Genomic DNA, 23,148 nt, shown 5'->3' on the forward strand with positions numbered 1-23,148 from the left:
TTTGGCTATTCTAACTGGTGTAAGGTGGTATCTCAGTGTGGTTTTAATTGGAATATTCCTGATGGCTAGTGATGATGAACATTTTTATGTATCTGATAGTCATTTGTATGTCTTCATTGGAGAAGTGTCTGTTCATATCTTCTGCCCATTTTTTGATATGATTATCTGTTTTCACACAGACTCTTAAGTCCCACCTGCAGCTGGGATGGGAGAGCTTGGTCTGTCCTTAATCCCAGAGTGATGGGCCCCTTACGAGGGAGGGTCCGAAGCCTGCCCCTGTGATGCAGCCCCCACCCTGTCCTCGGTGCAGAATGAAACACAGGCCAGGTCAACGAGGCACAGGCAGGAAGGTTTAATCAGTTTCTCACACGAGGCAGTGACATCAAGTGGCACAGTGATGGTCACACATGGCCTAAGAAATGAGGCAGCGGGAAGGTGGCGGAGGTGTGACCACAGCCCCAGAACGTGGGCCTCCCCAGCAGACCTCTGCAGCTCTGGTGAAGGGCACATGTGAGCAAATCCTCCATGGCCTGATTCTGTGAGCAGTCAGGACCTGGGGTGAGGGCAGAGCCCTGTGCCATCCAGACCCAGCATGCAAGGATGTAGAGCCTCTGGAAGGGTGCTTCCCCTCCTTGTTCCATTAAGCCTGTGGTGAAGCATGCTAGCCTGCTCCCTGGCTCTCTCCTCTGGGCAGCTGAGAGGGGCTCATCCACCCTTCCTGCCACCAGCCTGCTGTCCAGACAGAAGCAAAGTGGGCTCCCTTCTGGGCCTGCTCAGTCCTTTCCAAGGTGGTTACTCTGCTAGAAACCAAGGGAGAAGGGAGGGTGGCCCCAAGTGTAAGACAGGAAAGGCAGGCCCCAGGACACACGTGGCAGGGGCATTTGGCCTCCCCAGCAAAGCGCCCCACCGCAGGGCCCCCAGGTCTGGACAACACATTCCAGCATTGCCTCTCCACAAAACTTCAAAAGTATAACTTTTAGTTGCTAAAAAAAAAGAAAAGGCTTCAGCTACTTTCATTTCCCTGGGAAGCTGATTATCCTCTCAAGAATGCAAAACCACGGTAGCTTTGCATCAGCCAGCCTTGTCCTAGCCAAGGACCCCAGGATGCTGGACACAGATGTCCTCCCCAATGTCCCCCTTAGCCATCCTAGAGCCCCTTTATCTGATCAGTCTGGAACTTTGGGCCACAGCGCCCACGTTGCAGCTGCAGACATAGCCAGAGTACTAGCATGGCCAGGAGGCTGGGAGCCCACGCCAGCGGGCCAGCACTTGTGGTACAGAAAACACACAGTTCCCCAGGCTTCGCCACAGCTATCTGCCCAGACCCTGGAATCCAGAGGCTCAAAACTAAAAACAAGCTCACTGCAAGGTGCGTGCAAGGTCTGAGAGGAGCCCACCCGGTGGCTGGCTCTACCCTCCCCACCTCCTTGTGTCAGGTGAGCTAAAGCTGCGGGGCCAGCTGCCCCAGTGCTGCAAGCTCTGTTTCCTGCAGGAAACTGGGAGTACCTCTCTTTGCACCCTTTCTTCCTTGCCCACCCCAAGCCATCACCACTACAATTCTCATGGCCCTCCAGAAACAGCAGGCCATTGCTAGGGTACCTAATCCCGGGGGAGGTTGGGGAGTGGGATCTGTAGGTCGGAGGGCTCCACGCCCCAGATGTCCCGGGCATACTCTGTGATGGTCCGGTCACTGGAGAACTTGCCCGAGCAGGCGATGTTCCTGATAACCTTCTTGGTCCACTCCCTGGGGTTCTGCAGAGGGAAGAAGAGGCTGAGTAATCTCAGGTACCACACAAGACAGCCTGCACTTCCAGAACTTCAGGGCTGCTTCTAGATGGGCTCTCAGCCCCTGTTCATCAGCATGATGAACAAAGATGAAATTGCAATCAATAGCTCACTGAAATGGGGATCCTCACCAATCAGAAAAGCTATCAAATGACTAGATATGGGGGTAAGGAGCCTGAGAAGGCCCTGGGCCTCAAAATGTGCCACGTATTCTGAGGCACAGCCTACCTGACAAAGAACCACCACCAAGTGAGTACCCGCCAAGTACATCCATGGAAAAAGGCTAAGTGGTCTCCCCTCCACGGCTTCCCCCAGAGCCTGACAACCATCCCTGGACTGAGCCAGCATCACGGGGAGCCTCCCCAAAAGGGAAGACTCTGCTGAGGCCCGCGTCTGGGAAGCAAAGGTGCCCCCCCCAGAGCCCTGCCTGGTAACTTATGTTTCCAGGCCCCCCTATTCTTTAATGGGTCTCCAAGGGCAGACAGCTTCCCTAAAGGTGGGGGATAGGGGCCAGGACCACAACACATCAGAAAGATCCTGCAGGCCTCATCCAAGAACCAGGGGAAGAATCCATCTGACCCACCACTGCAGACTCACACCACAACACCCAGAGTCCTCTCCCCCTGCCACCACTGGTAGGGCACACAGGCTGGGTGTCCAGAAAACCCCAGCAAGGGGAGGGAAGTGGGCACCAAGGGATACCCTTCTTCAGCCCTGCAAGCTCTGGTCCTCTGTCTTCCTATGAGTCCCCACGTGGATACACCCACTCCCTAGGGGACATGCTCCATACAGAAACTGGGATGAGGGGTCCCTCCTTGTCCACCTTCGCCAAGGACTGGGGAGCTGGCTATAGTGGTCCAGCCTTAGAAAGACCACTCTTTACAGCAATGGCCCCTCACTCAACATGGAAGCTTTCCCTGTTCAAGGAAGCACTCTCATTTTTAAACATAGGCTTTCTGTGTGCACACATGTCTTCCTGGCTCTACACTTGCTCCCCACATCCTCCCAATCACAGCCACTGGGGGCTCAGACCACAGTGCCCATCGTCTCTGCCGTCCACAGAAATTCCTGTCCTGCTCACGTGTGTTCTATGGCAGCCACTCAGAGCCTGGGCAGAAACGTGCCAGTGTGGACAGTGGCCTGGCCCCAAGGGGTCGCAAGGCACCAGCCTCACCAGGGGACAGCAGAGGGACAACGGAGACCATGTGAGTAGAAGCTGATCAAGAACCCCTGGACAGCCCATGTCCATGATGCACCTCAGCCTGCTGAGCGCCCACCCCCCCTTTGTCCAGGCCACAAGGTGAACAGTGGCTTCCCAGGACTGGACCTTACAGACGTCCCCTGCTGCTCCCCTGCCAGGCCACCCTCCCATCCCAGCTTGGGGGCCCTAGAACCATACCTGGTACAGCTGATCCACCTGGGCCTGGCATGCCACATATGCTTCATAATCTGCAAACACTTTGAACCTGAAACAGGAGACAGGGAGCTAGGCCACTGTGGCAGGTGGTGAGTCGGAGGTCAGGAAATGGGCCACTAGGCCCCGGCCATCCAGGTCCTCATGCTTTGGGATGAGCCACAGAGGTGGCTCTAGGAGCAGAACTTTTGTACTGGGGATATTATTCTACAGAAACCTTGTTTTCACCTGTTTCTAACGCACCCTCCCCACGCAGGCGGGGCTGAGTGGCACAGGCTGAGAGGCTTCCTCCAACTCCACTGCCCCAGGGTACGTGGCACAGATAGGCAGCAAGGCTCTGCCTGGCCATTCCTTACCAGAGCCAAGGGGGTGAGAGCTGGTGATCCAGGGAAAGGATCCCATGGACAGCATGGCAGGAGTTATGTAAGGGGACTGTGTTTCCGTTTGTGATTGAGTTGCGGAGACAGTTCAGGAAACTGAGCAGTGTTTCCTTGATTCCAGTCTGAATCAGGGCCAAGCTCCCATCCTGCGCTGTGCGGGGCCGCGATCTGGTCTGACAGACACCAGCCCCCAGCCCTCACAGGCCAGCAGCAGATGGCCAGCACAGGCCACCACCTGAAGGCAGCTGAGAGTGGGACAGAGCTCAGCTCTTGCCAACAGGCCAGAGCAAAGAAAGGCCACGAGAGGGCAAGCGGAGGTGCTGACCTGCTGCAAATGAGCACGTGCGGGAATGTGGACAGTATAGCCCTTTGTTGATGCTTTGTAATAAAATATCACAACTTAATTTGCATCACAAGTTAATTCCTCTTAAACCACCTGGTGTCACCACTGGCCAACAGCTGGCTCAGTTGGGCCTGTGGGACTTTGGTTGTAGAGGCCCAGCCCCCCACCTCACCCCGCCCCCCAGAGGTTTCTGGGGCATCCTGCCCACAGGGAAGAGAGGATCAGGAATTGCCTCAGACCAGCCCCATTTGAAACCACCTTCTGCTTGTCATGCCCTTTGGTGGGGGGGTAGGGTTAGCTAGTGCTGGGGGGCCCTGGGGCTGGACCATGCACTGGCCACCCCTACCACCAGGGCCCCAAGCAGGCAAGCACCTCCAGAGGCCCCTGCAGGACCTGGTTGATAGCCTGGGGCTCTGCCCATGGGCTCAGGTGGGGAGCAAGCCTTACCATGGGTCATCCCCAAAGTGCAGGCCTTGGCCCACCAGGAGGACCCCTCTGTCTGGCCAGCGGTGGGAAAGGACGTGAGAACGAACCTATCGTGGTTCAGCAGCATGTTGACCACGTCCCTGAAGCAGTCTGGTTCCTTGGGAGAGAAGAAGCCGCTGCTGATCTGGTCCACGGCCTGCTTCAGCTCAGGCAGGCGGTCATAGTACTCTCTGGCATTGTACCTGTGGAGAGGTGGGGCCAAACCTCAGGTTCCAGAGTGAGGGACAGGGTGTCTGTACTGGGCACACCTCTGGTCCCAGACCACCCCTGGCTCTGGGCCTGCCTAGCCACGCGTGCCGCTGGGCCCCAAAGAGGCAGTGATGTGCTAGATGGGCAGAATGAATCCTGCAGCTCCCTGGTTAGAGAAACACAATCACTGGAAGACCCAGAATCACATGCTTGGTACCATCATATTCCTGTAGGGGAAGGCTGCCCGAGAATATGCCCACTGCAAGCCACCTCCACGCCACTCCCCCACACCCTACCCCTAACTGTCCTTGCCCTGCTTCCTGCCACCCCCTACCCCGTCCACCACGACAAAGGAAATGAGGTGTACACCAAGCACAACCAGACACAAGAGGCCACAGCCATCAGAGTCTGGAGCGGAGCAGGGGCAGGGGTGGGGGGCAGAGCACGGAGCAGGTGTGCAGGTGTGCAGTGCCAGGAGACTGATGTGGCAGAAAGTCCAAACTGAGGGTCAGGCAGAAAAGGACACGGGGGAGTGTTCTCAGGTTGGGTGACTCTCATCTATGACGTCTGGGTTTTCACTCAGCTGGTGCCTGAGACCTCATCAATTCCCCTGAGAGCTTTTAGGCAGTTAGGCAGTACAGTCTTTGATTTTGCATTATTGCTCTGAATCAGGCTGCGGCCAAACTCAAGAGGGTCTGAAGTCATGACACATGAGGAAAGGCTGAGAATGTGTCACACACCAGAGGAGACTGGAGACCTGCTGTCTAAACACAAGCGTGCCCTGGGTGGGATCCTGGGACAGAGGACATTCATGGGGAAACATTAAAATCAAGCAGGGACTTTAAGTAACACTGCGCTGCTGCTGGTTAGCTAATTCTGATAACGTACCACCCTACTTAGGAAGATGTCAGCAACAGGAAAACTACAGAACTCTGAGATCTCTTTGCAACTTTTCTAAAAACTTGATACTATTCCAAGACGATCAGTTTACTTTACAGAATCAGTCCAGGGAATCTCAGCTGCAGGCCAACCCCAAATCCCCACACTGGCCTGGAGTGCTCAGGGCTTTGCCTCCAGAGACCAGGGCCTTCTACCCTTTTGAAAACACTCGCTCTGAACCCATGGTCTGGGCCAGTGGAGACCAGTACAGAACATCTAGTTCCCGCCCAAGCCAGCCTTCGGGACAGCCTGTGGGGTGCTCAGGAGAGGAGCAGGCTCAGCCAATGTGCCCATAGCCACCCCCAGCTGCCAGGTGGGCATCACCCCAGCAAGCATGGGCCTGGCTCCCAGACTGCTCTCAGCTCCCCCACCCCCAGTGCTCCGAGCCATGCCAGGGGAGCTGCTGGGCCCTGACAGCACAGGGAGGGACACACACCCTTTCCGGTCCAGGGCCTCGACGTCCTCCACACGCATGCCAAAGATGAAGAGGTTCTCAGCCCCAGCCTCCTCAGCCATCTCCACATTGGCGCCGTCCATGGTACCAATGGTCAGCGCCCCGTTGAGCATGAACTTCATGTTGCCTGTGCCCGAGGCCTCGGTGCCTGCAGTGGAGATCTGCTGGGACAGGTCTGCTGCGGGGATCACTGCAAGCAGGTGGGCGAGAAGGTAGGTCACCACAAGCTGCTCACAGCATAAGAGCCATGGGAACTCTGTGTAGGGAAACCACACGCCCTCTTCCAGCCCACAGCTGGTGCTCCCAGAGCAGGTGCCATCTGCTGCTCAGTCCAGGATGGGCCTGAGCCCTGCAGCCCACCCATGCTAGCCTGTAAGGGCTTCCCTTCCTGAGTCAGAGCAGCCTGAAGCCAAGATGGTAACTCCTGAGAAGATCCCAGGTCACAAAAGACCTTTGTTCTGGGACCTTCCAGGGACTGGGCCCAACCATAGTCTGGGGGACCCTGGTTCTGGCTTTTGGTGTTATCACTCTGTTTCATCCCGACAGGAGTTCTGTCTCATGCCATTGGGTCGGAAGGCTCCTTAGAGCACTTCAAGAGGACTTTGGACTCATAGAACCAGAGAACTAGGAACTTCCTTGTGTTCACATGCACGCAAGTCACTCTATAGTATGCACCCTGGGCACAGCTTGCCACGATGATGACCCTAATGCCAGGGCCCCGAGGTTTCTCCCAAGGGTGGGCTCCCTGTGCCTGGAAGATGTGGCTAGTGGGAAAGCTCCATTTCCCTACCCCGCCCTGGCCTCCCTGCTCCCACACCTTCATCTTGTCCATGGAGCTGATGCTGCTCCCCCAGCCCAGTGGCTGGCACTTGGGGTCAGCAAAGAGCAGAGTCCAGCCCTTCTTCAAGGTCAAGCCCAAGCCCCCTTATATCTCTACACAGAGAGCAGGCTGATGTGATAGTGTACATGCTGCTATAGCAAGTTCAAGAGCTGAGGGAGCACTTGGGGGACCCAGACTTCAGTTCTGAGGTCCCTGAACAGGCACCCCAAGTTCTGTTCTAAAGATGCCCAGGAGCCAGCCGGCCCCAAATATCAGTGAGGAAGGGCAGTTCCAGGCGGCCAAAGGCTTGACAAAGATGTCAGAAGCTCAGTGAGGAGCTAAGCATGGCATTGACCCTGAACCACATATGGTCTGTGACAGCTGAGGGACCCAGAGATGGTCCGATGAGCTGGCCGAACTGGCAGGAAAGGGGAGTGAGTCAGCCTGCACATCGTTACTCAGGGTAGAAGGCAACTGCTGGTCTGTCTGAGCTCCAGATGTCCCTGATACTCAGAGCTCAGGCTTCCCATCTCTTGCTTCCTGCCAGGACCTCCAGACAGGGCCAGTTTACAAAGTTCTGCCCAGCTCAGGATAGTCATGCTCAAAGGCACACCTGGCTGCAGGAACTTCTCCAGAGGGCAACATACACCCTTGGAGGAATAGCCCCAGGGGGCGTGATGTCAGGTCCTAAATTGCCTTTGGAAACCGACAGAAGAGGCAGGTGCCGGCCCAGATCAGAAGCAGTTATGCCCCTGAGAGCACATCGGTGGTGATAGCAGAAACACCCCTGGGGGTGGGAGGAGGGGATAAGGAGGCCGACCTGGAAGCTGTATCCCACCAGAAAGAGTGAGCTCTAGGAGCAGAAATGAAAGCTGGGGAGCAGAGGAGGTCACAGGCAGAAGTGAGAAGGTCTGGAGACGAAGGATGTCTGAGGTTGAGAGTAACTCTCTGCACTCGGTGATGGGCAGAGAGCTTCCCCGAAGCCTTTCACTGCTAGAACGGAGGCCCGCTCCAGCAGGGAGAGCCTGATATCTGGGGCAGAGTTCATCGGCCCCACCAGCAACCACCACCCACATCGCACCCAGGCAGGGGCAGGCTTTCCTGTCTGACATGGCTGCCCTGGGCCTACCTTTCTCAGCCAGAGACACTCGGTAGTTTTCCAGGAAGATCACTTTGAGCTTGTCACCCACAACAGGATCGTGGTTGACGACACTGCCAATGGATGTGACCAGCTTGATGATCATCTTTGCCATGTGGTAACCGGGGGCCGCCTGGAGACAGAGGGAGGTTTAGTACAAGATCACCTGTGCTCAGGGCAGTGCAGGGTCCTCAGAGCATCCTGGGGCCCTGCGCTGGATCGCTGAGGTTACACCTGGCCACACGGCCCCCTCTGCCTGTCCTGCATGCAGTCTGGAAGACAGCCTCATGACAGAGGAACCCACGCCCCACAGGGTGCAACGCCTGCCTGTGACCTCACTCCAGGGACTGCCTCAGCCAACCCACAGCTGCCTCAGCCTGGGCTGAAACCTGTCAGCCTCCAATGCATCTCTGACTCTAGTTAGTTCTTCAGAAATGAGATAAAAGGATGAAGAATAAATGAAACAAGATGGGATTGGGAGGGAGACAAACCATAAGTGACTCTTAATTTCACAAAACAAACTGAGGGTTGCTGGGGGGAGGGGAGTTGGGAGAAGGGGGGTGGGGTTATGGACACTGGGGAGGGTATGTGCTTTGGTGAGTGCTATGAAGTGTGTAAACCTGGCGATTCACAGACCTGTACCCCTGGGGATAAAAATATATTATGTTTATAAAAAATGAAAATAAAAGTTAAAAAAAAAAAAAAGGATGAAGACTTTCAGAACTACCAACTTATAGGAAACACAAGGAACTAAGCAACATACTGGAACATGCCAGACAGATATCTGGAAGACACACAGCCCAGTCTCTGTAACAAATCAATTGCAGGGAGAGAGAGGAGGGTGGCATGGAGGAAAGCCACCGACGATGACGTGGCAGACAACAAGCAATCTACCAGGTGAGGCCCTGCCGGGATCCAGAGTTAATCAATCTGTTCCAGATATTTGTAAGTTCACTATCTATGTGTGAAGATGGAATCGTGTGGTGGTGTTAAAAAGTGTTTCTGTGGCAGTTTGGAAGGAAAACGTCATTGGAAACACGTGAAGTACTTAGAGGTGAAGTGATACTATGTCTAGAATTGACTTTGAAATGGTCCCACAGGCGTCTGGGATGGGTGTATGGATATTATTACTAGGATTTCTACTTTTCTCTAGGCTGAAAAATTTTAACAATGAACATTTAAAGAACTGTTGGAAAGCCCATACCTCTAAGAAATGCACCCTGGGATACTGACAAAGGAACCAACAGGCACTAGGGGAGGGAAGGGGCCCAGCTGGTAGCCCTGTGGGGCTTGCTGGCCCCAGGCAGGTGCTCATACCTCCTGCCCACCTTCATGTGTGCTTGAGCTAGCGGGGCAAATAGTACCCAGTCTCCGCCCCGTAGTCCCCCATAAGAAGCTGTGCTCCACAGTGTCCTCATGTTTTCTGAGGACACAGGCTCTTGGGGAAAGTGGCAGAGAGTGGAAACACAGGTCCTAGAGCTCAGAGTACGGAGAGGAGACCCACCAGGGAGTAATGGCCGCACACCGGGACCCCATGATCACATGTCCAAAAGCATGCACCACCGTGAATAAAATGAAAGAAAGCTAGGCTGAGCTCCCAGCTGGTGTACATTGGGCTGAGGAAGCAGCCAGACATCTATGTCCGCTCAGCACACAAGTACAGGGGAGTGAGTGGGCAGCATGCTAGGGCCTGAGAGCTGGGCACAGGTGTGGAAGGCAGTAGCTACGCAAGGAAAGGCATGGCCCCATCAGATGGAGGGCCTGTAAGCCCGCTGTAGCTGGGGACCCCCACTCTTATTTTTGGCAGGCAGTGGTCCCGTTCGGCTCCCTCCTGTGGCTGTTCTGATGGACACTGAACCAACTAACTCAGTCCACAGGCACAGAGGGGAAGCAGAAGGCCTCTAGCAGTCTGTGCATATGCCAGCCCTAAGCCACCACAGTGTCCAGCCCACTGGGCAGCTGGCACCGCAGTTAGGACACAGTCTGCACGGACAAAAAGCATGGTGGTTTGTGTATTAAGGCTAAATATCAAACAAGGAGCAAAGAGGACATCACCTCACCTTGCCCCCGATCATGACAGTCCTGGGTACAAAGGCCTTGGCTGGGTCCTTCTTTATTCCTGCAGGACAAACAAGAGATTCAAATAAGGCACTAAAGCCAGACAAACCCCTGCTTTGGGACACGGCGTGGTGACCAGCATCCTCAGAGATCAACCCCAACTCATGGGGCAGGGTGCAGCCACTGGGGCCCCTGTGTCTGTTGGGAACTCTCACTTACAAAAAGGGGGACAAGCCCCTAGATGCTGCATTTATATCCCACTTTGGTGAGGAAGGAGGCTAGGAACAAACTCTTCCAAAAGGCTCACAGAAAAAGATGCACCTCTGTTTCCAGAACAGCCCAAAGCAGGGGGGCTGGCTTGGCTCTAGTCACTGGCTATCAAGGCCCTTGCACATGGAAAAAGGGGGCCCCAGGATGATGGTCATTGTACCGTCAGCCCTTGACAGGTGTCAGGCAAGACTCCAAGTTTCCCCCTACCCTTGCTGTGTTCAGAGGTGAGAAGCTCTCCTGGGGCGCCTGGGTGGCTCAGTGGGTTAAGCCGCTGCCTTCGACTCAGGTCATGATCTCAGGGTCCTGGGATCGAGTCCCGCATCGGGCTCTCTGCTCAGCGGGGAGCCTGCTTCCTCCTCTCTCTCTCTCTGCCTGCCTCTCTGCCTACTTGTGATCTCTCTCTGTCAAATAAATAAATAAAATCTTTAAAAAAAAAAAAAAGAAGCTCTCCTGAAGCTCTTGCAGGGGTGCAGCCCGAGTCAAGGTACAGTGGCTGGCTCACTTGCAGCCCCAGCAGACTGAGAGAGTCCTTTGCCAGGCCCCTGGGTCTCAATGTCAGTGGGTATGGGCAGATGCTGGAGGGGGTCTACAAAGAGGGATGAGGCAGCCCTCCATCACATTCTTCAGAGGCCAGGGACCAATCAGAGCATTAAGAATTGTGGCTGAGGGCGCCTGGGTGGCTCAGTGGGTTAAGCCGCTGCCTTCGGCTCAGGTCATGATCTCAGGGTCCTGGGATCGAGGCCCGCATCGGGCTCTCTGCTCAGTGGGGAGCCTGCTTCTCTCTCTCTCTCTCTCTCTGCTTGCCTCTCCGTCTACTTGTGATTTCTGACTGTCAAATAAATAAATAAAATCTTTAAAAAAAAAAAAAGAATTGTGGCTGAGCTTTAAATGACTCCAGGTCTTACCAAGAATATGGCTGTCCCTAGTTCTGAACTTTCCCACTTCCAGAAATCAGACCAAACAACAATGCAAGGAGCAAAAAAATAAAACACAAACTACATTTTCACCAAAACCTAGAAAGAGGAAAAACACACAAACTCCAGGTCACCGAACAGCTATGCCACATCATGGCGTGGGTGGGGGATAGGGCTATGAGGGCAAGGGGTCCCCAGGACCCAGCCTCTCCAAAGGAGCTGACGGCAGGGCTGGTGTCCTGGAGTACAGGACCTGTACCTCTTTTCTAGGGAAACCTGCTTGGAGGGTCTGACATCCTGGGGCAGAGGCCCCCAGGCAGAAATCAAGGGGTCAGGGCAAGTGGCCTTCTAAGCCAGCCTGGGCTTGGAAAGACAGAGGACCAATGGCCACACAGACAGGGGCCACGGCACGGCAGCACTGAGGAAGCCCACAGCTGCCCTGGGCTCCATGAAGCCCCTGCTGGTAGCCCCGGGTAGTGCAGCTCAGGCAAATTGAAACACAGAAGATACATGGTTTCCCTCTGGACAAGAAGCTGAACTGCCCTCCCTATAAGAACCTCCAACTTGGGATGGCCGTCAGCCTAGAAGAGTCCACAGATTGGGAACTGAGATCCCGGGGGGGAGGGCATCACACTGGAGTGCATGAAATGAGAACTGTCAGGATAAGGGAGTGAAAGGAAGCCAAGAAAGAGCCGGATGGAAACAGCACACACACAACACACACAGGATAGAAACGAAAGAAGCAGACAACATAGCAGGAAAGGAAAGATCTTTGGAAATGTTTAGAGAGTACTCAAGAGACAAGAAGAAAATAGGTAGAAGGAAGCCATCGCATACCTCACTGGAACCTGGGAAGAAGGAAACCAAAACGGTGGCGCCAAATAGATGTTTTAAATACACTTCAAGAGACCTTCCTAGAAATTATACAAGACCTCAGTGAGTGTATTCGGAATGCCCTGAGTATCCGGGAAAACTGGAAAACTGACCTACAACATTCAGTACCAAGACCAGCCCAATGACATCAGCACAGGTCCTCATGACACCACGGCACACCAATGTCCCCCCCGCTCCAGACAGTGCAGGAGGGACCTCAAAGATGCTCAAGGAAAGAAAATGAAGCCAAGAATGTCACCTGCAAATGTCCTACATGTTCTGAACAAGCAAGAACTCACTCAGCACAATTCACACAACTGGCTGTCATGAACCAGAGGGAAATTTGGGCAGAAGGGCAGAGCAGGACAGCTTTGCAGAAAGATGGGTGGTGAGCACGGACTGTATTCATCTTCAGACTGAGATGGGAATTAGGATAGCAGAGCAGAGTGACATGGCAGTCTGCTATGACCAGGGAGAAAGCGCACCTGGCAGGCAGGGGAGATGATGGGGGGGAATGGCCCAAGCCCCCAGCAGCCTGCCTGGTAGTACAGCTGGGCTCACAGGATGCCATAGAAAGCTAGCAAGCCCAGAAGTGGTGTGGATGGGAAAGAAGCACTCAGGCCCACGCAGACCGACAGGGATGGCGTGGGCACCCAGGGACATCATAGCTGCTCACAGACAGGGGACGGATGGCGTGCTTCCAGCAGAGGCCCAGAACAAAGAAAAGGTGGAAAATAACCATCACAAAAGAAAACCATGGCAAAGAAAACAAATCACAGACTCTGTGAACTGCTGTCTCTGGCCAGGGAGGGCCTGTGGAGTGCCTTCTTCAGCCACACACAGGCGGCCCTCGGTTGGAGCCTTTCCTGGAGGGTTGGCGCCAGGAGCATCAGAAACACTCAGCCATGAACGTCACCTGTCCTGTTACTTAACTGTCTCACAAGGGAGTGGTTTCCTCCACCTGACCAATATGACGAGCTCTGTATCCTGAATAGAGTATTTGTGGTTCCTTGGTTTTCAAAATTAAGAGTCAGCATATTAAATTACAAAATTCTAAAATCTAAGTTTTTGCATAAGACTTTATTATATATATAAAAATCTGGCAAATATTCATATTTACTTATAGTGGTTCTTTGATTCATGTTTGCTCAGTTTAAGGTACATGTATAAATTTAACACCTTGTATTTTATTTTTGGGAAGTATACTTCAAATGATTCTGTTAAGTAAAATCTTTCCCAGTAACTCATGACAAGTCTACTGGATAGCAACTAATTTTGAATGCCATACTATGTGGAGCCTCCCGCCCAGCTCCCGTGTCCCTGTGGTGCTGTGGAGGCTGCTGGGGGCTGCAGCGAAGGCCCTGGTGCCCAGGCACACTCACGGTTGTACAGGGTGATGATATGCAGACAGTTCAGCAGCTGCCGCTTGTACTCATGGATCCTCTTCACATGCACGTCAAACATGGAGGAAGGGTTGATTTTCACTTTATATTCCTTCTCCAGGAAGGCAGAGAACTTCAGCTTATTTTCCTGGGGAGGAAAAAGGACAAGGAAGGTCAAACCCCTGAGTCCCCAAGGTCTGACTGAGGCTTCAGTTTTCCAGCCACACAGCAGGGCAGGGGCTCCCGGAGACCTTCTGGGGATAGGGGTGGGGCAGCGGGGTACTGAAGCTGGGCACACTCCCCGGTGGCAGAAATAAATGGGAAACTAGACCAAAAAACAAACTTACGCAGAAGCAGAAAGGTAAAAAATGTAGAACGAAGGGGAGTGTGGTGTCAAAGGACACAGATGGGGGCAGGCAGGGAGAGAAGACTCAAGAGGTAGGACTCTTTCTGGGGCCTAAGACCATGTGGCAGACCAGGAGAAAGGCAGGTTCCAGAGGGGCTGTGTTCTTGGTCATGGGGGTCACCTGTCAGGTTTGAGGGCTCTAGGGTCCCTGCTCATCTGGTTGTGAGGCTGGCTGCCCTGGGGAGAGGCTCTCACACTAGCAAGCAATGTGCCACATGAAGGGATGCCAGGACTGGATGGACTTTCAGAGTTCCTTCTGTGGACAAAGTCTTCCTGTAGAACCTGGGGCAACGCATCCTTGGGCTGCTCTGGGGTCTGCACCCACCTGCCCGCCTGATGGTGACCTGAGGGCAGCCACTGGGTCTGACACCCAGATCATGCAGCACTGCTGTCCCACACTGGCCTACCTGCTTGACCTTGGCCACATCCTGGATGAGTGCCTCATCATCAACCAATGGCAACAGCTTCTTCAGTTGGCTCAGGTCAGTTAGGAAACCCTCTCCGATTTTCTATAAGACATAAAGGGAAGCAGTGTTTCTGCTCACTGTAGGACCTGTCGTCCTGGATACTGTCTTCCCATTTTGTCATCCCTGCCTCTGCTTTCCTTGCTAGATCTGCTCTAGCCTGGCCCCAGGCCTGCTTCTCTCTTACAATAGCCAGCAATCAGAAAACACCCCCAGACCATGGCCGCAGCTGCTGCGAGCATTCCTTCCCCAGGCTCTCTCCAATCAGACCTGGGTTTGCTCCTGACTAGGACGTCACAGTCTGGTCAAGCTCAAACATCCACAATAATCATGCAATCCTTCCTTGTCCCCTTCACAGACACGTCCCAAACCTGGGGGCCAACCATGGCCCAGCAGCTCCTCACCCATACCCAAGGCCCTGCACCCTCCAGCCACTTCCTGGTCCGGCCCTCTGCACTACAGCAGGGCCGTCGGTCTGAATGCACTGCTCATCAAGTGCCCCCGCCAAGTGCCCCTGTTGCTAACTTAGGATCACAAGGAAAACTCCTGGCCTGTCCTCCCTCTGCCTGCCTCACCTGGTACTGAGCCCTGCTGGCGGTCCAGCTGCCAGGTGGGCCATGCCCCTCGGCCAAAGGAGCAGAGAGTCAGGGCTCCTGGCTCCCTCCCCTTAGCCCTTCAGGTCTGTGCTCTGCTGGCCCTTTGCCAGGGCTGCCTTCCCTGACACATCTAGCCAGACTGCCAGTGTCCCCATGGCAGGCCCTCACCAGGCGTCACCCTCCAGCCACCTGCTGCATTCTCAAGGCCAGCACAGCACCTGGTGTGTAAAAGCACCACTTCCTCCTTCCTTCCTGCACAAGCACATAAATGATCAGCTTATCACCACGTGTCTGCCTCACCAAACCTCTCCAGTGGGTCTCTGGCTGCTGCTCAGCTAGGCAGCCCCACCCCAGTCCTTCCCAAAGCCTAGGACCTCACTTCTGAACCCCTGCACAAGCCGCTAGGGCCACTGACTGGCAGTATAGCTTGGCTCAATGTCCCCGTATCTGACTCCATGCACCCCCAGCCAGGAGCCACTGCCGGCCAACACACAAAGGAGGATCGCTACCCCCTCAGCACATCCTGGCGACAGGCCTGTGGGCCTTGGGTGACAGCTGAGGATCTAAGTGTGCCCGCAGCTCCCTGGGGACTCAGTGCCGTGGGTCTCACCTCCACGATGGTGTCAGCCAGCCCTGGGTTACACAGCAGCAGCCACCGTCGCGGTGTGATGCCGTTTGTCTTATTCTGGAACTTCTCTGGCTCCAGCTCATAAAAATCCTTAAAGCTAAGAAAGAAGACAGGCAAGTATCACAAGAGCTGTGTTTGGAACAAAGTGAGCAAGAAAACATTAAGGAAATCTTCTGGAAGGTCCCAAAGTTCCGTTTTTCTGTTCTGTTTTCGAAAGAGCACAGAGCAGTTAGCATTACTGTCCACCTTGACCACAGTGGGCATAGAGCACACGCTTTTCAAAGCACTGCACATTCGGCCACAGAGCAATGACCATACAGGCAGTGGAGCCTGGCCATCTTCCACGGGGACTGTGACACTGGAGAGGGTAAAGGCTATGAAGCCTGAGAACTGGGGTTTAGTTTCCTCATCTGTAAAATGGGGATGCGCCCCACTGACAGGCCTGCTGCAGGGAATGAAGACTATTACACACGAAGCCCTTGGGCCGGCCCTGGGAACACAGAAGCCTCCACACGGACAGACCCAGTGTCATGGAGGTGCTCCACACACATCTGGGTCGAGGATGGAGGGAAGGAGTTCCAAGATCACATCCCACCAAGAGAGGGAGCAGAAGCATGAGATCCAACCTAAGAATACTTCCTTCCACTCGCTGACAAGCCCTGGCTCTTCCCTGCCCTGACCTCCATGCTGTATAGGCATTGGGACACTTGTCCTGAAGTGGGGCACTCCCAGCACCTGGCAAGCAGCAGATGGCGAGGGGAGAGCCTGAAAAGAGGAGGGCACTGGTGACAAGAAGGCTCAGCACCTTAATACCACTGAGTTGGAGCCCTCGGTGTCTTCATCCACAGAAGGATATGCCCCAGGCAGTTAAGTCAGCGTGCATGACGGCAGCAGAGCAAGTGAGGAACGTAGGCAACAGGCCTCAGCCACCATGTGTCTGGCTGCTAACCGTCCCCAGAGGCAGATCTGGGGTCAGGAGGAGATACACCCAGCTCAGGGCAAATGCTGGCCCTACTCACACTGACTGCTTCACAATCTCCGAGTGGATCCTCGCCACGCCATTGACGGCATGCGACCCGATCACACACAAATGAGCCATGTTAATCCGCTTGCAGTCCCCTTCCTCAATCACAGACATCCTCCGCAGGCGGTCCACATCCCCGGGGAACAGGGCAGCCACGTGCTGTTGCCAAGACAGAGAGCTGTGAGCAGAAGGCCCAGGGGCCCACATGGAAGAGTCCACCTCCTCCAAGAAAAACCTGGGGTTGCTGTACTCCATATATGCCTCTGAGTTCCTGGAATGCACTTCCCAGAGCCCTGAGGGCAGGAGGAGCTCTCCATGCTGCTGCCACCCAGGGAAGGGCCTGTGCTGGCCAGAGGACTCAGCAAACCTGCCCTGCCAGAAGCAGACAGTCAGAGGACCTTGGTGCGGAGGCATGCCACGTGACTCAAAAGGATGAGACAAGAGTGCTGCCCTCCTGGCCTAGGCACGGTCCAGCCACAGTCTGATCAGCTGGTAATGGCTACTTTTTCACCATAAGGTTAACAACTGAACAACAGGGGCATGTGGGTGGCTCAGTCGGTTAAGTGTCTGACTTCGGCTCAGGTCATGATCCCGGGATCCTAGGATCGAGCCCAGGGTCAAGCCCCAGTCTGGCTCCGCTCTCACCAGGGAGTCTGTTTCTCTCTCTCTCCCTCCGCCCATCCCCTCACTTGTGCTCTCTCTCTCTCAAAAAATTAATTAAAAAAACTTAAAAAAAAAATGAATAACAGGGGCACCTGAGTGGCTCAGTGGGTTAAGCCTCGGCCTTTGACTCAGGTCATGATCCCAGGGTCCTGGGATTGAGCCCTGCATCGGGCTCTCTGCTCAGCAGGGAGCCTGCTTCCCCTTCTCTCTCTGCCTGCCTCTCTGCCTGCTTGTGATCTCTCTCTCTCTGTCAAATAAATTTTTAAAAATCTTAAAAAAAAAAAAAGATCATTAAAAATGAACAACAAACACACCTGGACTCGAAGTTGCCCTTTTCGTGTACATTCTCCTTTCTACAGGTAACAGAGGAAAGACAAATGCTACTTGGTTTCCAAATCACCCAAATGTTGCTGTATGGCCCAGGACAAAGACATTTCAAGAACAGACACATCTGAGCCCCACTCAGGAATGGGAATGTTTTAAAAAGACCTGAATCCATGACTCCTACATACACTGTGGGGGTCTAGGTGTGGGAACTAGATATCACTGACTCTGCCACCTCTGCCAGATTGTCCCAATTCCTCAGCTGGGCAGAGGCTATTCAAGAAATAAGGCACCTGTTCTAGGCCAGACGATTCCATGTGGAGGATGGGAGGGCCCTTTACCTCTGCCCACCACCTCCACCCTTGATCACGACATGGGGAGGTCAGGCAGCAACCCCAAATCTCCCACCCGCATCCCTGCTGCTCACATCTAGGTGCCTCTGGTTGATGGCATAGATGATCTCCAGGTGCCGTGGCAGGAGCGACTCAAACATGGACACAGGCCATCGTTCCAAGGCCTCGGGTAACACGGTGTGGTTGGTGTATGCACAGGTCTTCTTTGTGATTTCCCAGGCCTAGAACATTCCAGAACATTCCAATGCATTTTGTTTAGGAACAGTTCTTCTACCAGATGCCTAGGCAAGGGGCAAGCCCAGGATCAAACAGAGATATTCGGATCCACCAGAAAGGGGCCAGGCCAGCTAGCTATACATCTCTGCCCTCTGGCCCTGTCTAGAATCTTCTCAAAACCCACAAGTGAGCATCATGCCCTTTACATTTCAGACATGACCACATACATTCTACTTCCTAACAGAGCACACACATATAAATGAGTAACGCTTACCTCACCATGTGGCATCATTCACTGACTGACTTTTCCTCTGTGTAAACCATTTTTTATTGGTGAACAAAGCAGAACACCAAACAATTTTCTAATTTATTTCCACCCAACTAATCTCACATCCAGTCCAAGAACACTGGGAAACTGTGTGACCTCCCTCCACTGGCCAAGAGCAGATGGGACCATGGGAGTGCTGCCTACCCCACCTGGAAGTGCACTGCAAACCAGAGAGGGGATCTGGGTTCTACACCATGACATAAAAGTTGCTCTACAGTTTTACATGTTGATTTAAACTAGATCAAGAAAATCCCACTATACAAGGATCTAAGACCAAATGAATCAGGAGAACAAACATAAAAACATAAACAATGTGTTTCTTTACACTTGATATTTCTGGGGATTTTGTCACAATTCTAAGATGAGAAAATGTATGTGAGAAGCTCTAAGAAGTGTCAGGATCCTTTTCCTGTCTTCCAGAAAACTGCTCATGTGCCTTTCTTTGTACCACTGTCCCACCCACCGTGTCCTGGTCCCCTGGGATAAACCCCAGACCCACTCCTGGAACGTCCTCCTCCCCATGGCTCTGTCTCTTCAGGGACAATGTCCCTTTTTCCCCAGGCCACAGGAGAAAAGCCTTCCTCAACATCCTAGGGCCAGCTCAGTACTCAACCACTGTTGTTGGGACAGGCTTGAAAGTGAAGGGGACACCATCACCCCACATGCAAGTTTGGGGGGGGGAAATCATAAGCCCATGTGTCCAGGTCTGAGAGGAACACTGTCCTACCCCATGCAGGTCTGGGGGGGAACACCATAACCCCACATGTCTGTGGGGGACACGACCACCATACATGCAGGTCTTGGTGGGGAAACCATAACCCCATATGCCCAGGTCTGGGGGACACTGTCACCCCACACACAGGTCTTGGTGGATACCATAACCCCACATACCCAGGTATCTGCAGGGGACACCATCACCCCACATGCCCCGGTCTGTGGGGAACACCCATCACCCCACATGCCCATGATTGTGGGGATACCATATCCTTGGTGCCCAGCCTTTGGTGCTCACCTTGTCCCAGTCCACTTTCTCCACATCCACCAGTATCCTCATGAGCTCAGGGATGGCAAGGGCTGGGTGGGTGTCATTCAGCTGGATGGCAACCTGCAATTTACATAGGGTCTCCCCCTCAATCCTCTTGCCTGCATGGGCGCCACTGTGGTCATTGTGTGCAGAATGGGGGTCCTCAGCTGCCTACCCCTGAGAAGCCTGGTCTACAGGGCCAACAACTGGAGCTGAAAGCAATGGCACAGGTGCTGAGCCCAGCAGGACAACCAGCCAACCGGGGTCACAGGGGCCACAGGGAGGGGCCAGGAAGACCCTGGAGGCAGGTTCCTCAGTAGGACCTTTGGCCTGCTTCCAAGGCCCTCCTCATGCTCTCTACTGCTCCCCCTGGCCCAGAACGTTCCTCCCCCCTAGGATACGTTGGCCTTGTTTTAAAACACAGAACCCAGCCTGCCAAATGCATCATGTTTCACCCACGGGAACCTTTTACAGTGTCCTTTGCTTCTCCTAGGATGCCCTGTGTGGCCCTAGTCAGGGAGGAGGGGCCCAGCCCCTGACGACAAGGAGACCAGGATAAGGGGAGACCGCGGTCCTGCCCCTCCCCTACCTTGAGGATCCCCAACCTTGAGGAACAAACAGAGACTGGGAATGTCCTGCCTTCTGCACCGGTGTTAAGACCCATCAACAAACCAACCTTGTCGGGGAAGGTCTCGAAACAGGTCCTTACTGGGTCCCGACAGCCAAACTTGGAGGACTTAAAGCGGCGAATAATGTCCTGGAGGGTGGCAGCCACCACAAAGTACTCCTGCTTCAGGCGGAGCTCCTTCCCCTCAAAGAACTGAAGACATGGGATAGAGCTGGCATCACCAACAGCCAGCGGGACCAGCACAGGGTCCCTCGAGGGACCCCCTCAGGACCCAAGAAGGGCACTAGGCTGAAAGATCCCGCTCCAGGGGTGCAGGGACATATGTGTGCATGAGAACGGGAGCCCTTGGGGGCCCCCACCCCACCCCCGGCCTGGGCCCAAGGTCAGGTAACCTGCAGCTCAAGGGCACAGGCATTAAGTGATGACGGCCTAATCTGCATGTGATCTTCAAACAGGTAGGCAGCCAGCACAGGGTCACACTGCCCTGCATGAGGACAGCAGGCATGCAGGTCTCTTTCCTTAACACCCAGAGTCAATCGGGAGCACAAGCTCCAAAACTTTAGAATCTTAAAATCTTGGCGGGGGTAAAATGCTTAAAATCTTGGCGGGGGTAGTGAGGATGGGGTGTGTTCGGTTGTGAGCCTTTCAGCACCAATGCCCTTTGCTACTAAGGTGCACATATTACTCGGATTAAATAGAAAATGCAAACCCACTAAGACAGGTGAATTCCAAAGGGCTCTTGCCTGGCAACAATAACGAAGCCAGCAGATGTTAAACTCGGTGGCAATGGAGGCTGTGGTTGGGACTTGATCTAGTGCGTGGTGACACATACTAAAAGTTTTTCAAACCATGACTGCACATGCCTCAAGGCATCACTGACAAACAGGGACCGCTATCCCCACTTGAGAAAGGGGTCACCCAACTCTCAGGGAAGCAGCATCACATGGCAGAAGAGCAGAAACTGGCCACAGGTGAAGTCACGTTGCCCCCATGGCGCCCTGCATATGGCCTCATATGGGGTCAGCTAAGAGCCAGCCTGCAGGGGCAGCTGTGTATGGGGCAGTGTGGAGGTGTGAGAAGAGGCCACGAACCTCCCAAAGTGTCCCCTTAGGGAGATGGCAAGGGGAAGATGCTGACAGACACACACAGACTCGTGGGGCATAATCAAGCATGTGGGGTGCCATCCTCACCCCAAGGAGCCACATGAGGGCTGCTGGTGGGCACTTATGTGGTCTTGACCTGATGATAAGTGCAGTTCTTCTAGACAGCTCCAGCCCCCCAGGGCACTTTCCTAGTAGATGAGAACCAACCACGTGAGCTACTCACATTATCATTTGGATACAAGACTCTGGAGATATTCTCGGCCAGGTTCCTGTCCAGGACTGCCTCGATGTAGCCACCCACATTAACTGTGAGCAGAGACGGTGAAGTCAGGACCCGTGTGCCTTCCCGACTCCCCATGTGCCCTCTGCCTCCAGTTTCCCCCTCACCTCCCTGAACTGTGGGAGGGACATTCCCAAACAGGGGGTGCCCACAGAGCCATGGTTTCACTGAGCCCTCACACCCTACAGGACCCCAGGCCCCTTGCTCCTTCCTGAAGGCACAGGGTCCCAGGAGCACTGGCTTTGCCCGGGGGTGCTCCCTGGGAGGCCCCAGGTCTCTGGGGAGCCGCTCTCTGCCTTATAAGGAGAGCCTCATGCTCTCCACAGCAGGGACAGTGCAGACAGGATAAGAGCTCTGAGAGGCAAGTTTGGGGGAAACCACCCAAAAGAGACAAGAGAGGCAGAACACACAGTCATGGAGCTTGAAGTCGTTGGGCGCCTTGGCGGACCACAGCCTCATGGTGTTGACAGTGTTGTTCTGGTAGCCGGGCACTGGGGTGTCGTACGGCATGGCCAGCACCACCTGGCCAAGGAGAGATGGTCCAATCCAGTCAGTCAGAGATGCAGGCCCCAGGCCCAGGCCTCCTCATTCCACCAATAACATTGTGCTGCATGCTGGCAGCCAACCTGCTTGCCCTCTGGCTGTTCTACCCCAGACTCCTGCCACTCACCCTGTGACAGGCCACAGTCCAGCCCAAGGGCAGCCCAGGCCAAAAGCACCTGTGGTGGCCCTGCAGGAAGGTCCTGACCACACTCTTGAGGTCACTTCTATCTTCTCTGAGTTCACCTCCTTCAACACTGGCATTAAGAATTAGTGGAGTGCTTGGGCGACTCAGTGGGTTAAAGCCTCTGGCTTTAGGTCATGATTTCAGGGTTCTGGGATCAAGCCCCACATGGGGCTCTCTGCTCAGCAGGGAGCCTGCTTCCCTCTCTCTCTCTGCCTGCCTCTCTGCCTACTTATGATTTCTATGTCAAATACATAAATAAAATCTTAAAAAATAAAAAAAAGAATTCTTCCCACTCAGCTGCTCAAGGGGCCACTGTGTCAACCTCACTGATGCTCAGGGCTAGCAGCCACACCTCCTCAATCCTCGTCCTCTGCCCGCAACACTGTCCCTCTTCTTGCTCAACTTTGCTTGTGCAACTGCAGGACTCAGCTAACTTCTCCACAGACAGCTTCTATTTCTGACTCCATTTCCCAATGTCTGTAGAAGGTCTTGACCTCTAACCCTCAGAGAAACCAAACCAGGCCACACTCTACTCACAATGGAAAATCTATGGCCTGTGCTACAAACATAGGGCCTGCTATGTCCCCTCCTGATGCCCCTCTGTCCACAAGTATCTGCTTTACTCTTACCAAGGACAGGAAGATATGCACATGTCTCACGGTCACTTCCAACCCTTAGACCCCTAGAAGGGGCTTCTCACACTCAAGCATGTCTGTGGGGGCTCATACAGTTTCAACTCTGTAGCTTTACAAGATGAAATCCCCTCCTACAGCCAAAAGGACTACAGGATAGCATCACGAGAACCTTAGTATCACCTTTCCCCTCCCTTTCCCTCTCCCCCGGGCTCCCCAAAGCCTTGTCCAAGCCAGTTACAAGCCCTCCAAAGCATTCCTAACCACCCCTCCTTCCCTATCCAGGGCCAGCCCTCCAGCATAAGGC

General features: G+C 54.1%; 1 protein-coding gene across 1 annotated transcript in view; it reads right to left on the reverse strand.

The window, feature by feature from the left end:
- Nucleotides 1-337: 337 nt before the first annotated feature.
- Nucleotides 338-23,148, reverse strand: part of PYGB (glycogen phosphorylase B) — a 56,760-nt gene continuing 33,949 nt past the window's right edge. The window contains exons 6-20 of the mRNA XM_004781236.3: nt 21,893-22,004; nt 21,426-21,508; nt 20,148-20,291; nt 19,460-19,552; nt 17,978-18,124; nt 16,559-16,722; nt 15,522-15,636; nt 14,259-14,360; nt 13,446-13,593; nt 10,009-10,067; nt 7,940-8,081; nt 5,973-6,180; nt 4,456-4,590; nt 3,185-3,251; nt 338-1,752 (exon numbers count right to left, since the gene is read on the reverse strand). Of these exons, the coding sequence (XP_004781293.1) occupies nt 1,600-1,752; nt 3,185-3,251; nt 4,456-4,590; nt 5,973-6,180; nt 7,940-8,081; nt 10,009-10,067; nt 13,446-13,593; nt 14,259-14,360; nt 15,522-15,636; nt 16,559-16,722; nt 17,978-18,124; nt 19,460-19,552; nt 20,148-20,291; nt 21,426-21,508; nt 21,893-22,004 (1,872 nt within the window). The 3' untranslated portion in view covers nt 338-1,599. The remainder of the gene's footprint in view (nt 1,753-3,184; nt 3,252-4,455; nt 4,591-5,972; nt 6,181-7,939; nt 8,082-10,008; nt 10,068-13,445; nt 13,594-14,258; nt 14,361-15,521; nt 15,637-16,558; nt 16,723-17,977; nt 18,125-19,459; nt 19,553-20,147; nt 20,292-21,425; nt 21,509-21,892; nt 22,005-23,148) is intronic.

The sequence above is a fragment of the Mustela putorius genome, unplaced genomic scaffold (assembly GCF_011764305.1).
Source record: "Mustela putorius furo isolate JIRA1106 unplaced genomic scaffold, ASM1176430v1.1 tig00000224_pilon_pilon_pilon, whole genome shotgun sequence".
Taxonomy (NCBI): Eukaryota; Metazoa; Chordata; class Mammalia; order Carnivora; family Mustelidae; genus Mustela; species Mustela putorius.